Source organism: Fringilla coelebs, assembly GCF_963513975.1.
Source record: "Fringilla coelebs genome assembly, chromosome: 12".
NCBI classification, from domain to species: Eukaryota; Metazoa; Chordata; class Aves; order Passeriformes; family Fringillidae; genus Fringilla; species Fringilla coelebs.
Genome location: NC_140038.1, coordinates 8,081,623 through 8,095,200, shown reverse-complemented (window position 1 = coordinate 8,095,200; position 13,578 = coordinate 8,081,623). Strand labels below are relative to the sequence as shown.

Here is a 13,578-nt window from a genome sequence, read left to right as displayed (position 1 = left end):
TACAACAGATTCCTTAAAATCATATTCCTGTTCAGGCACACCAATATTCACAACAGTGCTATTAACATCCCTTGGACCTTTGTTTAAAAAAATATTAATCTGCAACTTTTATTTTAATCATAAATTGTGTATACTGGCATGTGCTAATGGAAGATGCTAGAAATAGCAGAGTATCATTTTACAAAAAGCAGGGAAAATGGACTAGATCAAAAGATGTCTCTATCTCATTTAGTGGCTGAAGTGACTTAACTCCATGAAAAACAAAACTGGAATACTTAATATATTCCCTGAAGGAACTGTAATGAGCTTTACAATTAGCAGTCAAACAAGTTCACTATGAAACAAACATCTTTGTAGAAAACATCTCAGGTAAGAAAGAAAATGTTAGGAGACTTGCCCACACAGGGAATGACCCACCTTCCCTTGGATGGAACCTCAGAACCCTGCAGGCCTGCAATGGCAGGCCTGTGTCTGCTGCCTTTTCCTGCACTCAACCCCAAACCCACAGGACTCCACACTCAGACAACTGCCCTAGAAACAAAGTGTTACTTGAGAGCAGACATCACCAGATTATCTCCATTAAAGTTCATTATGCAGTGCATTTCAAAACTTACACATTTTCAAGCACTGTATCGTTCAATTCCGTATTAAGCTAAATTTTCATTTGAACTGCTGACATCTCCTTCCTAAAAGATTGCCTTGCAGTTGAGGCTGTGGATATGGATAGCAACCAGCTTCTTTCAATTAGGTTCTCAAGACACAATATGAATGAAAAGCACATTCCAAATAATCACTTCAGATCTGTGTTATCTGCCTTTAAATTCCGCTATTATCTCAAATCCCAATCCCAAAGATGCAGAAGTATTTATACTCCAACCCACATGTTTGCAGCACAAGTGCTGTAACATGCTGGTCCCACTGAAGGTATCATGGTCCTACTTAATTCAGTGGCAAGTTTCCCATGTCAGTGTATGAGAACTGTCCAGATGATGATTACCAGTGGGATAAAAAGTATGTCTTTGTCTCTAGCATGTGACAGAAGTGCTTTGCCAATGGAAAGGTCTGTCCAAGGTCAGCAGTTCTGTTACCAAAAGGTTCTCTTACACATGAGCCAGTAAGAAAACACTGCTGAAAAGGACTTTGAGAAGTCATTCTGACATAGCTCAGGGCTGTGCAGCCTATAGCCTTCTCTACACTTTACAGAGCTGGTAATACATAGCTTTTTCTCTCAACTGTAAAAAAATACGAGAGTAAATATACAGCCTGATGAATACATCATTAATAGTTATGAATAGCTGTTATACAGCACACCAAAACTGCACTGCTTTCTTTCCCAACAAACACACACTAGAAAACCAGCATGAGATGTTTCCTGGGGAATTTCAGATACACCTCATGGCTCTATTAGAGTTAGTCTGTTTTGGCTCACTGAGACACACTAGTTAATGTTGCAGCCCATTCTCAACTTGACTGCTAAAATATTTTCCTTTATCACATTGACACTCTTCCTACAGTAAAGATCTACAAGAAATGGAAAGCCTAAAGGGAATTGGAATACTTGGGCAGGGGGAGAAGAAAATACTCTATTTGTGCTGCATGAAATTCAATTCATTCCAAAGTGGAATTTTATGAAAAGCTAATTACAAAGCTCCCTGAACAACCAATTAGCCCATCTCCTTTAACCTGCATATTCTGACTACCCAGATAAAATTCTAGAAACACTTTAAAGCTTTATATACCACTGCCATGCTTTTTCTTTTTAACAGAAGTTTATTGTTTTCCAGTGGCAAGAACTTAAAAATTTTATTCTGGAATCCTTCCAGCTTGTGTGCAAAAGCCAAAAATGCAGTCCTCAAAATGAGAAAACTCAGTAAGCTGAATCATATTCAGCAGAAACGACAGAACTGTGCTTTTTATGAGGGTTTTACAAATATGAGCAATAGACTAACACAAAATAGTTCAGAAAAGCAGTATGGAGAAGCTTTCAAAAGTTTGGATGACTTGTAGCTGAGTTTGAAACTCATATTCTTGCCTGCTTTTTCCAGCACCTCCCGATTTTAAAGAAATAGCTCTTTGAGAACACTCTCGATCACTCACTTGCTTAGTACTTTAGAAGCAAGTGTGGAGCTTGGTAAACCTTCTTAATGAAACCACATGGAACTCAAGGGAATCTCCCAAACACAGAAAAACAGAGTAACTGATACCTAGGAACACCTGCCATCATCTCCTAACAAAAAAATCTTAATGACCTTGAGCTGACTTCCAATTTGGCATTGAAGGAACTAAAATGTACAAAGTGAAAGGAAAACCAAAAGCAACCAACTTATGCTCCTTGAAAAAAAAAAAGAGGGAATGGTGCTTACAAGCAGCTCTGATAGCTACAACTGCATTATGACAGAATAAGGTACTGAAAATTCAGTTTTGCAAAGCACTCAAATACATCCCTAAAGGAATGGGTGCTGGGTTAATTTTCTTGTTGCTGCTGCAGCATAAGGATAATTAAATTTTTTTTTTATTGCTATTTTTAAAGTTTGAGACTTCTGCTTACTACCATAAATACAGAGAAACCAGTAAATGCCTGATCTGAATTTCCAAGTTTCCCAGATCCACCAGTGTTATGAGCACTATAAAAATGTCTAAATTCTGAATGCTGTTTTATCAGTGAGAAATTTGTGACCACCAATATTCCAAAAAAACAACTGCACAATTACCATTTCACTTGTCCAATAAATTGTTTCGTAAGCCTTTCTCTCGGTTTCAGCTTTCTGATCTGCTTGAACATGTTCATTTTTGTCCTGGTGTAACTCACCTGCCTCAATAAACCAAATTTATTGTGTAACAATGTAAGCAGAGTGGCTGGAATCCTTCTAGGCTGGAATTACATCCTCAAGAATTCCTAACATGGGAGGGAGCTGGCAAATTTAGCAGACTAAATCCATACCAGCACTTTTAAATAAAACATATGAAATGGATAAAAACAAAAAAAAAAAGAAAGAAAGAAAGAGAAGATGATAGCATAAACCAAGAGCTCAGGGGATAAGGAGTAGCATGGGAAAGAAAAACTCTATCCCTTTCCCGAACATGCCAACAGCCTGGTTATTTTTGAACAAAAATGTTACTCTCTTTCTGTCCTGCCCATTGCAAAAATGTTCAAGTGGCTCAGGACATTTTAATATAGTTAAGGGAGTTTTTCTGTCAGCTGTTTTCAGATGCTGGCACATAAATCTGACAGAAAAATTACATTCAACTCCATAATTTTATATATCAGTAACGTGACTACTTCCCTTGTACTGCCAAGTCAGCTATGTTCTCATCTATTTTCTACCAAATGTACAAGTATCCATGGAAATTCTTTAGAAAGAATTATTGGTTTAGTTCATCATCAATTAAGTCAGTGTTGATGGATGCTATACAAACTGTTCTTATGAAAAAAACAAATGCTGGTGTATATTGGTATATCATGTATCAAAACCTCATTTGGATGAAACCAAGACAAATAAGAACTGAGAAGACCACCCAGACAACAGGTTGAGAACATTTGGCTTTCTTGGACTGAGGGTAGCTTATTCTATTTCTTCAATTTTGAAGTAAATTTTTGGTAAAATTGTAGAACTCACTTTCCAGTTCAGACTGTTTCCCATAATAAACTCCCACCTACAGGCAATGTTTCTGGGGAACTCATTCCAGGTTCAGCAGGAATTAAGGAGAAGAAAGTAGAAAAGACAGTAAAAGCAATTCCATAATGAGCACCTTCCTTCTGTGTACCTGAGCAGCAGCTGAAATGCTTCACCCACCAGAAGGGAGATAAAGCAGCAGTCCAACAAGAGGACTGGCAATTGGCATTCTAGTACAGCTAGAGAGTTTCTAGCAATAACCACACCAAGCTAGCACCGAAGTTCTCAGGTGCCTCCAATTTCACCATCTGCAATGGTAATTTTTAAGACCAATCTAAGGATGGTGAAGAGAAAACTGAAGGGTGAGGGGCAGGTTTTATAAATCAAAAGTAACTCTTCTCTCTCCAGTCCACTCATCAGAATTGCCTACAAAACAGGCACAAATGTAGCCAAACTAAGGGCTTTGTAACCTAGGAACACAACAGGTTACAGTGGGGAATGCCACAGTTCATAAATGCACACACGATCTGGTATAAATTCCACACAATCTCTAATTTGCAACCCACTATACATACCTAGAAGTATACATTAAGATGTTAGGTTACTATAAATATTCCAGAATCCTCCATGGTTTCGAATTAGGGACCTGCTTCTGAATAAAGAGCTGTACAAAGAACTTGGATTCTGTGAGTAAGTACCTCCTCAATATCAAATTATCTCACTTTGAAAGAACTGAAATTTTTTGGCAATCAGAAGATGCTCTTTTCTCTTCAAGCAGCCTTTTATATACACAAGCATCTGCTTGGCTGGAATCTTGACTGATCAGAGAAGGTTAATGATGTGAGAAAGGGAAACATCACAGCGGAACCGATTAAAAGGAGAAACTAAAGCCAAGTCAGACGGACAGGGAAATAGATTGCAACAGGTCTACAGTGTTTGTCATGCAAGATCAATCTAGAATTAAAAACAGCCAGTTAGTTCTGATCAAAACACCTGTTTAATGATTTCATTTCTTTCCTCTCTTCTTCTTGACATTGATTTCACACTGCTCAGAAGGCCTTTTCTGGCATAACCTCCACCCAGTTGCACTAGCACACAAAGCATTCTTCATTCACTGAGATGCAACTTACCCAAATAGTTGTTGCTCTTTGACATCTCAGTAATGTTGATTTTAGTAGCTCCTTCAGGAATTTCCACTATCTTGTGGTAGCCAAGATTTGTTAGCGTGTGTTTGAAAACTCCAGACACAACTTTGCAAGCAGTGTTGTCCCCTCCACATATTCCACACTTGTCAATCACCTTGTCAGAACCCAGATAGTCGTCACAGCCAATGCTCTGCAAAATAAAGTAAGATTTCTTTTTCCAAGATCTTACAACTGCAGACTTTGGACACAACAACTGAGAACAGCATGACTTTCAGAGAAGAATCAATTCTGAAATTATTTTGTGAATTAGCATTTCAGCAATGTCTTCTGTATGGAAAAAAGCAATAAAACCCAAAAGGTTCTCAGACTCGGTGTTTTCAAGGCAGCCAACAGATTTTAACATCCTGCCAGGCAAAATCCAAGAACACACCATGAGCAGAAATGCATTGATCATGCTGACTGCATACTCTTCAGATGAAAGAGAAGCTGAACAACAAAGTTCCCACAGCTGCTGCTCAGGAAAGAGGTGGAGAGCTTTGATTTTGTTATTATTCAAAATAGGCTTTCTACAGAAGCAGAATTACTTCCTCTATAATCTTGTCTTAATCTCCTCTTAAAGTGAGCACTCAGCGTATTCTCACCAAAAGAGGTATGTGAGAAATCTTCATACTGCATCTAGACAGTTAGAGAAGAAACCCACCTGTTCATTGAGTAGAAACCTTCAACCCATCAGTAACACACACCTGGACAGGATAGTTTAAAACTAAATAATTTCCTAGAATCACAGAATGGTTTGGGTTGGAAGGGGACCTTGAAGATGATCCAGTTCCAGCCCCTTTGTCATGGGCAGGGACACCTTCCTCTAAACCAGATTGTTCCAAGCCCCATCCAACTGGTCTTGATTTGTACAATGCATAAAACAGCTTTAAAGATGAGATACTAAAGGAATTCTGGATGACCAGGGATATAAGTGCGTTTTTGTAAAAACAACACTGCTGGCCATTTTTTCTTACAGTTTAAAAAACAACTTATCTGAGATAAACCAGCTTCTGTTTTGTGACAACACAGAAAATACTTCAGCAGCAAGCCAAGGAAGAGATTTGATGTCCTGGAATTTTGATATTGGTTATGGCCTAAGCATAGCCTGGAGATAAGTAGGAATTTGTGACTGGCTGACAGCTAAGCAGGACAGACAAACCACATGGGATTTACTTCTGGAGTACAGGCTTGAATTTGACTTGGCTAGTGAGGAATCTCCAGATCCTTATGAGACAGCTTTAAGATAAGCAGCAGATATTTAATGTACCTCATGACAATACCTTTAAGTATTAGGCAGAAAATCAGCTGCATGCAATTAGAAACTCTGTATTCCTCAGAATAAAATTTGGTTTTATTTGTGAAAAGGGTAGAAATGCCCAACTCAGGGCTTGCTAACAGGCATCACTGTGCTTTGGAGACACGACATTCCCCAAACCCTTCACAAACATGGCATAGCTGATCTACCCAGGGCCAGGATGTCCAACAACAAAACCCCTGCAATTCACACACCACCAAAAATCACACAGGCTACTTCCTGACATTGCATGAACCACTTCATCCAGCCACTTTCACACAAGGACATTGGGGGTCACAACATAAGGAGCCTGTCAGAACACCAGACATCTGGGGTTTCACTCCCATGGTATTCCATTGATAGCTTACTCAGGAGAAAGACCTGAGAGTGATCAATAAAGGAATTCCAGCAGGAACTACAAATATCATCAAGTAGTAGGACTTCAAAGTGAGACAGGTATTGGCTTTTTTTCCAGCCATTGAAGCCAGCAGTAGTGTGTTCTTCCACCTCAGCACATCAACAGCAATATTAGAAAATCAATCAAAATCTCCCAAACCTCAAAGAAAATATAACTAATTTCTGTCACAGATATTTTGCAACTAAATTTTATTATTCTACTTTACCACTGTGTCCTATAATGAGATACAAGAATAATGATGTCCACAAGGTGGCACTTACAATCCTTGTGAAATCAAAATGTAGGCCTTTTCAAAACAATAAAAAAATTGAATTTCTTACACCTAAACACGAAGTTGATATTGCACTTCTTTTCAAATTAGCCTTTACCACATGAGTAACAACACTTGCTTTGTTACCAGTAATACATACTTCAAAATTTTTCAGTCAACCCAAGGATTTCTTTTGCTTTGGAATGAAATAAAATGTTCTACTAAACTGAAATTAAAAAGAAATCTCAAACTGTTTCTTCTTGTATCATATGTTCTCCTTGTCTGGTGACCAGGTGGACTTCATTTATCAATCATAAATAAATATTTTAATCCAAATCGTCATGTTTTTTCTCCAAAGAAATCCTCACTGACTTCAAAGTTGACATCAGCTGGAAATCTGCCAAGTCACAGAAGTCGGTCTCTTTATGGATTTGACAGAGCAGGACTCTATCAATTCCATGGTCTTCACAATGCAAAATTTACTAACAAATTTAAAAGACTTTTGGATTTAAGTGTGCCAAACAGAAGTATGTATATTATTTTTCATTCACATGAATTTTTGTGTAAAATTAAATCCCTTCCACTGAGTCTGGGAAAATGAGAAAGATCAAGTTAGGAAACACCTGAGAAAGTTTTATGTACACAAATCTTTGGGACCAGATGAGGTCATGGTGATTGGTGGTGATGCCTAAAAAGTAACTGCCACATCCATCTTCATTTAGGGCAAGGAGAACCTGAGGCTCAGTTGCAGGTTGGTCACCATAACAGCCCTCAGAAAGATTACAGAGCCAATAAAAAAAAGAGAGATTGACCATCATGGACATACCAAGGTCAAGCTGTGGCTGAACTTGTGATTCACTGACAAGTTCAGCACATGAGTGGAGAGGAATGGATGTTCTGCACCTTGACTTTAAAAAGGCCTTCAGAGTCTCCCTCAATATCTAACAGCCACACTGGAGAAATTCAGACTGGGAAAGTTGACAATAAGGTAGTGACAGTAAGGTATCACAGACATGCTGCTCATGTAATCCTTTCCCTCCAGGCAGGAGGCACAGCAGATTAGGAACAAGGAAGCACATACTGCTTTGGCATCTGAAAGCTCTGGCTCCTCATCTTTCAGAATTACAGTTTGCATTAGTGGACTTAGATTCCTCTCCCAGTCAGTCAGTTTCTGCCATTTTCACCCCAACTTTTATTTCTTGCCTTTGGCAAGTCTCTCTCCTCTCCACTAGGAAGGACACTAGTTTTTCTGAGTTTTCTCCCCTGAAGTCTAAGCAAGTCTGCCTAGAGACTGGCTGGATGGCTCTCCCCTCAATGTGTGAAGAAGCTGAGCATAATACTACTACTTCTCTCTGGCTACTGTTAAAATCTTTGACCTTCACATAAAGTCTTAACTCATACAATTAGATAAACATAATTCCTTTCATTTCTCTCTCTGTGAAGGGTAATAAATGAGACCCCAATGAAGATGTTATGACTGCTAGAGAGTAACAGCCAGCATGTGCCATTTTACTAGCACAGCAGGGAAATGCCAGCACAGCCTGTGTTTGAAGCATTTTACTGTAGGAGGCATTGCCCATGTACAGACACCAGTGCAGGGTTTGGAGGTGCATGTTCTTCAGTGGAAACAAACCAAACAGGCTGCTCAGCAGTGAGGAGCCGTGGCTGTACTTGAGCAAGAGGTAAACATCATGCTTCAGAAAACCTCCCAAGGCAGAGCACAAGAAAGCCAGCAGAGCCTGCTTGTCTCACTTCAATGTCTCACACGTCTTCAAGGTCACAGCCTAACCCTCATTTGCTTTATGAATCAAAGGAGCAATGCTGAGAATTTACATTCAACCACAGGATAACAAACAACATTCTAATGGCTCTCACTTGATTTGTGGTTAGCTATAACCATAATTTTTACCCAAACATTTGATCCTGCTTTGGCTTTCAAATATTTCCTGCTGTCCACAGACCTAATGCTCACAAATCTTTGATGCTATTTACAGCCCCTCACGATTAGATTGTGGTCACATCCAGATGTGGTCCACTTAATTAATCACAGATTTTCTTACCTGCACAATAGCTGGTTTCATTACCTATCGGTGCTTTAAGCTGAACTCCACTTGGTCAGATAAATTTCAGACAGTAAGAAGAAGCAAGCTATTCATTTTTGACAACCTTAAGAATTCAAATTACATTTATAGTATGTGGATATGCACCAGTTTAGTGAAAAAAAGCTACTCACATGAAGACATATAAAGACTCTTTCACTAAGATATTCAATAGTTTCTTACTGGCTAGAAAATTACTTGAGAGAAAAAAGGTTTTATTCTTGTTACAATGGAAAAAGTAAAGCCATCCAGGAAAAGTAATCATGTGAAAAGATGGTCTTAGAGATATCAACTAATAACAGCTAATAAAAAAGGATTAAAAAATCTAAAGTATGCATCTCACACTGATACCTCAGAGAGGAAAACAACTTCTCTCCTCTTATTTTAAGGAAAGGTACTCTAAATGGAACTTGTAGATCTCCCATACACAAACCCCATGTAAGGTCTACGAAATCTGCCTAAACCCCCAGCAATAAAGACCTGAAATGCAAACAGACCATTGCTGCCAGTCACCTAGAGAAGTCAAGAGAGCTTTGAGACCCCACTCTACAAAGAGCTTATTAAAGGAGTTTACTCAGGTGTTTTGAAGTGGCTGTGTTAGCAGCATTTAAGAGTGAAGAAGATGAAGAAGCCTAATCCTAGTATGTACATTCCTTTGGCAAACACACCTCTAAAGGTGAGCACAGGACTTGTGGGTGTGTCCCCATTTGATCCCATGCAGTTCCATCAGCAGCTCTCATTTCTGCCTTGGTTAGGAGGAATCTCTCTTACCCACTCCCAGGAGGCTCTGGCACTGAATCCAGCCACAGGCACACGTCCCCACGCAGAAGGAGAGCAGTTTCCCCATGGCTGCACCCTGGGCCAGGCTGCTCCCATACATACCTGCTGCTAGAGCACTCACAAGCACATCCAGGGTCCTGGGGCTTCAGTTCTGAGGCTTGGTACTTTCAAGCTGATCAAATTGCTCACATTCACCAAGAATGGAAATACTGTGATAGAAAAAACCACCAGAAGTACCTCAAACTGAAAGGCAGACTATTTTTTTTTTGTTATCTGAACAATAAATTTACAACTAGAAGCTCCATACCCTGAAAGTTCTAACGCTCAAGAGGTACAACAGGTCCAAACAATATATGCACCTCTAAAATGCACTAATTGTTTTTTCACTTCAGAAAATTTAAAACCACAAGGACATTAAAGCTGCTCTAGTACAAAAGCAGATGAAATATAATCTGAAATAAATATTCCTAGATCACATATTAACAAAGCACTCATGTCTGCTTGAATATACTGATCTGCTGCAAATATGCCAGATTACTTGATAGCCCAGATTCAGCAAGAGTAAGCAAACTCTATGCTTCTATTTAAACAACTCAACTGGAAAAACAGAAAACCATTTCAATACCTAAGGTCAGATACCAACTCCACACAATATAGTGCTTTAAGAAGGGTATCTTCTGTCCTAAAATTCGTATACAAAGTGCATATTTATGATGTGGATCTTCAAAACTGCAGACAGAGCTTAGATATACAGATGTTCTGAATTCAGTAACAGTGCAGTTTAAAAATTCATGAAATGATTCTCCAAATATAGCCTAAATTGACCTTGTTGGCAATGACAAGAAACAGTTAAACAAAATATACAATTCAGGTAGTTGATGTTAACTCTATGCCTTTTTCAAACACCTCTTATCTAAGTGGCTAAAGCTAATGCATGTCAGCACCACCCCGACCATATCTCAGTATTAGCGTTGGCAAGAAGTACTGTGCCATTGCAGGATTCAATGAAAGGTCTCCACAATTCTCTTCAAAAGGGTGGTACTCCAGAGAACAAGTGTAAAACCCCATATAACCTCACCAAAGTTCGAGCTGTTTCCTCAATGCCTGACTCCCTGAAAACCTGAAATACTGCCTTTTCATTCCTTCCTGAGCTTTTACAATACCTACCATTATTATTTTCTGGTTCATGAATGTCCTAAAGAGCATAAACAAACAGTAAAAACATTTGAAGCCAACCTGAGGAAGAGAGGGAAGAAAAGAAATCATTTTAGTTATGAGCGGTGTTCAGAACAGCCCTCTGAGCCACTTCTAAGCAAACACTCACCTCTCCCACACAGCAATGAGTCATTGCTTCTATGGCAACTATTTCATTGTTTCAAAGGAACTGCTTTGGCATGGCAACCTTTTGATGCTGTTTTTGTCCTGCCCTTTAGGAACAGGAGATGGAAAAGATGCCAGACCGTTTTGCTATTTGAATGATGCAAAAATACAATCTGTTTCTTCTGAAAAATCAGAAGTGGCAGAGCAGTCACTCCACAGCGCAGGAGACACCTCCAATGGCACAGCCTGGAGTAGAAGCCTCCATTCAATGCGGTTCTATTTTCTCCATCCTTGGTGCTAAACAGCTACACAGTATCACCCCAATTAACATCCATTTAAGCATTATGGGTGATTCACCCAAATAAACACAAGTTATGTATTTACACAAATACAAATGCTCTCTCTCCTCACTATATGCAGCTGTAATTGCATACTTGCAAATACTTGCAAAGAAGTCTTTTAAACTTACAGGTTCAAGTTTTCTACTTTTAAATTTTATTCTTGCAAAGCTCTATTTGAGCTTGCAGGACTGAAATACTAAAGTTCTGCTTGTCCTATTGAAAATAGCCCTCAAAACATAAAGTTGGGGGCAGGGGAGGAGTGTTGTGCAAATGCCCTGGAAAACATGTGGAATCTCCATGTTCTGAACTTTTACATACTCCTGCTGACCAGAATTTAGGAAAGGAGGCACTGCACCCTAGTCCTGTTACATGAGTTAAGTACAAAGCCCATTTAACAATCAGGCACCTCCATTTTTGGCTGTACATCAATGCTGTACAGGGAGGAAATGTGCAAACCCAAGAGGGAGGAGACCACAAGAGCAGAAGATGTGATGGCACACAGACATTTGGATAAAGCTCCTTCCAAGTGTGTGACTGCATCACAACTGGCAGAAATAGGAACACCCATTTCCTACAAATACAACAAATACCTGTGAACATTTCTTGGTGGAAGATTCCACACAGCTGCAGATCATTTCTCTTCAGGATCTCATGTGGCCCTGAGCATTTATAAGACTTTTTAGATTTATCTTAAAAAGAGATTATCCTTTGCTCTTCAGCCAGCAAGGACTGGATTTAACTAGTGCCTGGTTAATTTGCACTAGAAATTCCTGGCTCTTAGTGTTTTCTAGCTAATGTGAAGATACTCAGGTTAGCAAAAAAAAAACCCTGAAGTATGAAGAGCTTCAGAAGAATCTCAAGGCAGCAAATGATCAGGCACTTTGAATGATTAAATTCAATCACCAAAACTCTCCCACCATATTACAAGAACACAGAAACATGAAGTCCTTGCAAGTCACATCAAAGGTCTGTTATCCAAAGGCATCAATAATGGGTGCATAAGAGTGATCCTAAAGCTGGGAAAAATGTATGCTATTTTGCCAGAATATGTTTCCAGGCTGCATTTTTACATTGAGGCGCAAAGACTTTCTCAGATAAATATAATGTCTTTCTATCATTTAGCAGTTCTTTATTGAATATGCTTCGGTTCCTTCCTGAAATTTAGGAGGCCTAATTCCTGTCAGTCAGTTCCACTACATGCCACATCACCTTCATTTGAGAATAGCACTGGGTAATTCCTGCCAGTGACTCAGAGATCTTGTACTGAGACAGACAATGACAATCATTTCCTCTTCACATTCTCCATGAACTCTCAAGTTTTATGGACTTCACTCAGTCATTCTCACCCAAGTTATTATTTTTCCAGACTAAAATGTTCAACCTATGGAATCCTGCTCATATTATTCCATTCCCTTGTCATCTTCATTGGCTTAACTGCACTTCCTGTGCGCTTCTGAACAGCCCCACCTGAGCTGGGGAGGCCATACATTTGAGATACCGCATGTATGTTCATCCATCATCCATCACACTCATACCCAGAAACACACACAGAGCAACCTGCTCTGGTTTGCACTGCTGTCTTCATTCCTAACTTCTTTATTTTTGAGCCATTATGTTCATTTCAACACTCATACTCTTCCTTTCCTAATCTTGTTGTTTGACTATTACTTACTTTAGTGCCTATGCAAGAGGCCCTTACATCTAATACTTTTAATAAAGTTAACTGTTTTAAAGATGTTTTTTAGGAATGCACATTTCTCAAAAGTTCAGTTCTGGTTTAAATATCATTATAGGCTCTGTGCAGACAGAGCCACAACCACATTCACAGTGTTTTCTCAGGATGGAACTCATTAAAGGTTTGGTTAATTTTGGCAGGCTAAGCAAAAATCTGATATGCTTGCAAACAAATGCAATCGTACCACTTTCACAACTGACCCAATCATTTCTGAGTTCAGCCGACTGCTATCCCTCATATTCTTACCATCCTGTTTGCTCTAAGATGTTTAGAGACAGCAACTCCTTCTTCTACTACCTTTCTTCAAATCACTTAAGAGCTCTTCATCTCAAACACTGTTTCCTTGTTTCACTGCAATTGTGTAGATACTCCCTCACCTCCCCAAGCTTAGAAAGCAAGAGACCTCAGTGAAGAATCATTTAATAGAAATGAGGACAAAGGAAACTGGAAATTACTAACTGGTTACAGACATTACTAGCTTTACAACTCTTGTGACCTGGTCTAACATACAGAAAATCCAACTCTTAGAAGCAATTTTTTTAG

The 13,578-nt window shown here is 39.1% G+C and overlaps 1 protein-coding gene across 6 annotated transcripts in view; it reads right to left on the bottom strand.

The window, feature by feature from the left end:
* The window catches only part of THSD4 (thrombospondin type 1 domain containing 4), a 255,165-nt gene that overhangs the window by 52,438 nt on the left and 189,149 nt on the right, over nucleotides 1–13,578 (bottom strand). For 5 of the 6 annotated variants that reach the window (XR_014616468.1, XR_014616469.1, XR_014616471.1 and 2 more), the window contains one exon: nucleotides 4,745–4,949. The exons of the other annotated variant lie outside the window; for it this stretch is intronic. Coding sequence is in view for 2 of the 5 variants with exons in the window: in XM_084214001.1 (XP_084070127.1) it covers nucleotides 4,745–4,949 (205 nt within the window). In the remaining 3 variants the exon portion in view is untranslated. The remainder of the gene's footprint in view (nucleotides 1–4,744; nucleotides 4,950–13,578) is intronic. 6 annotated transcript variants of the gene reach the window in all.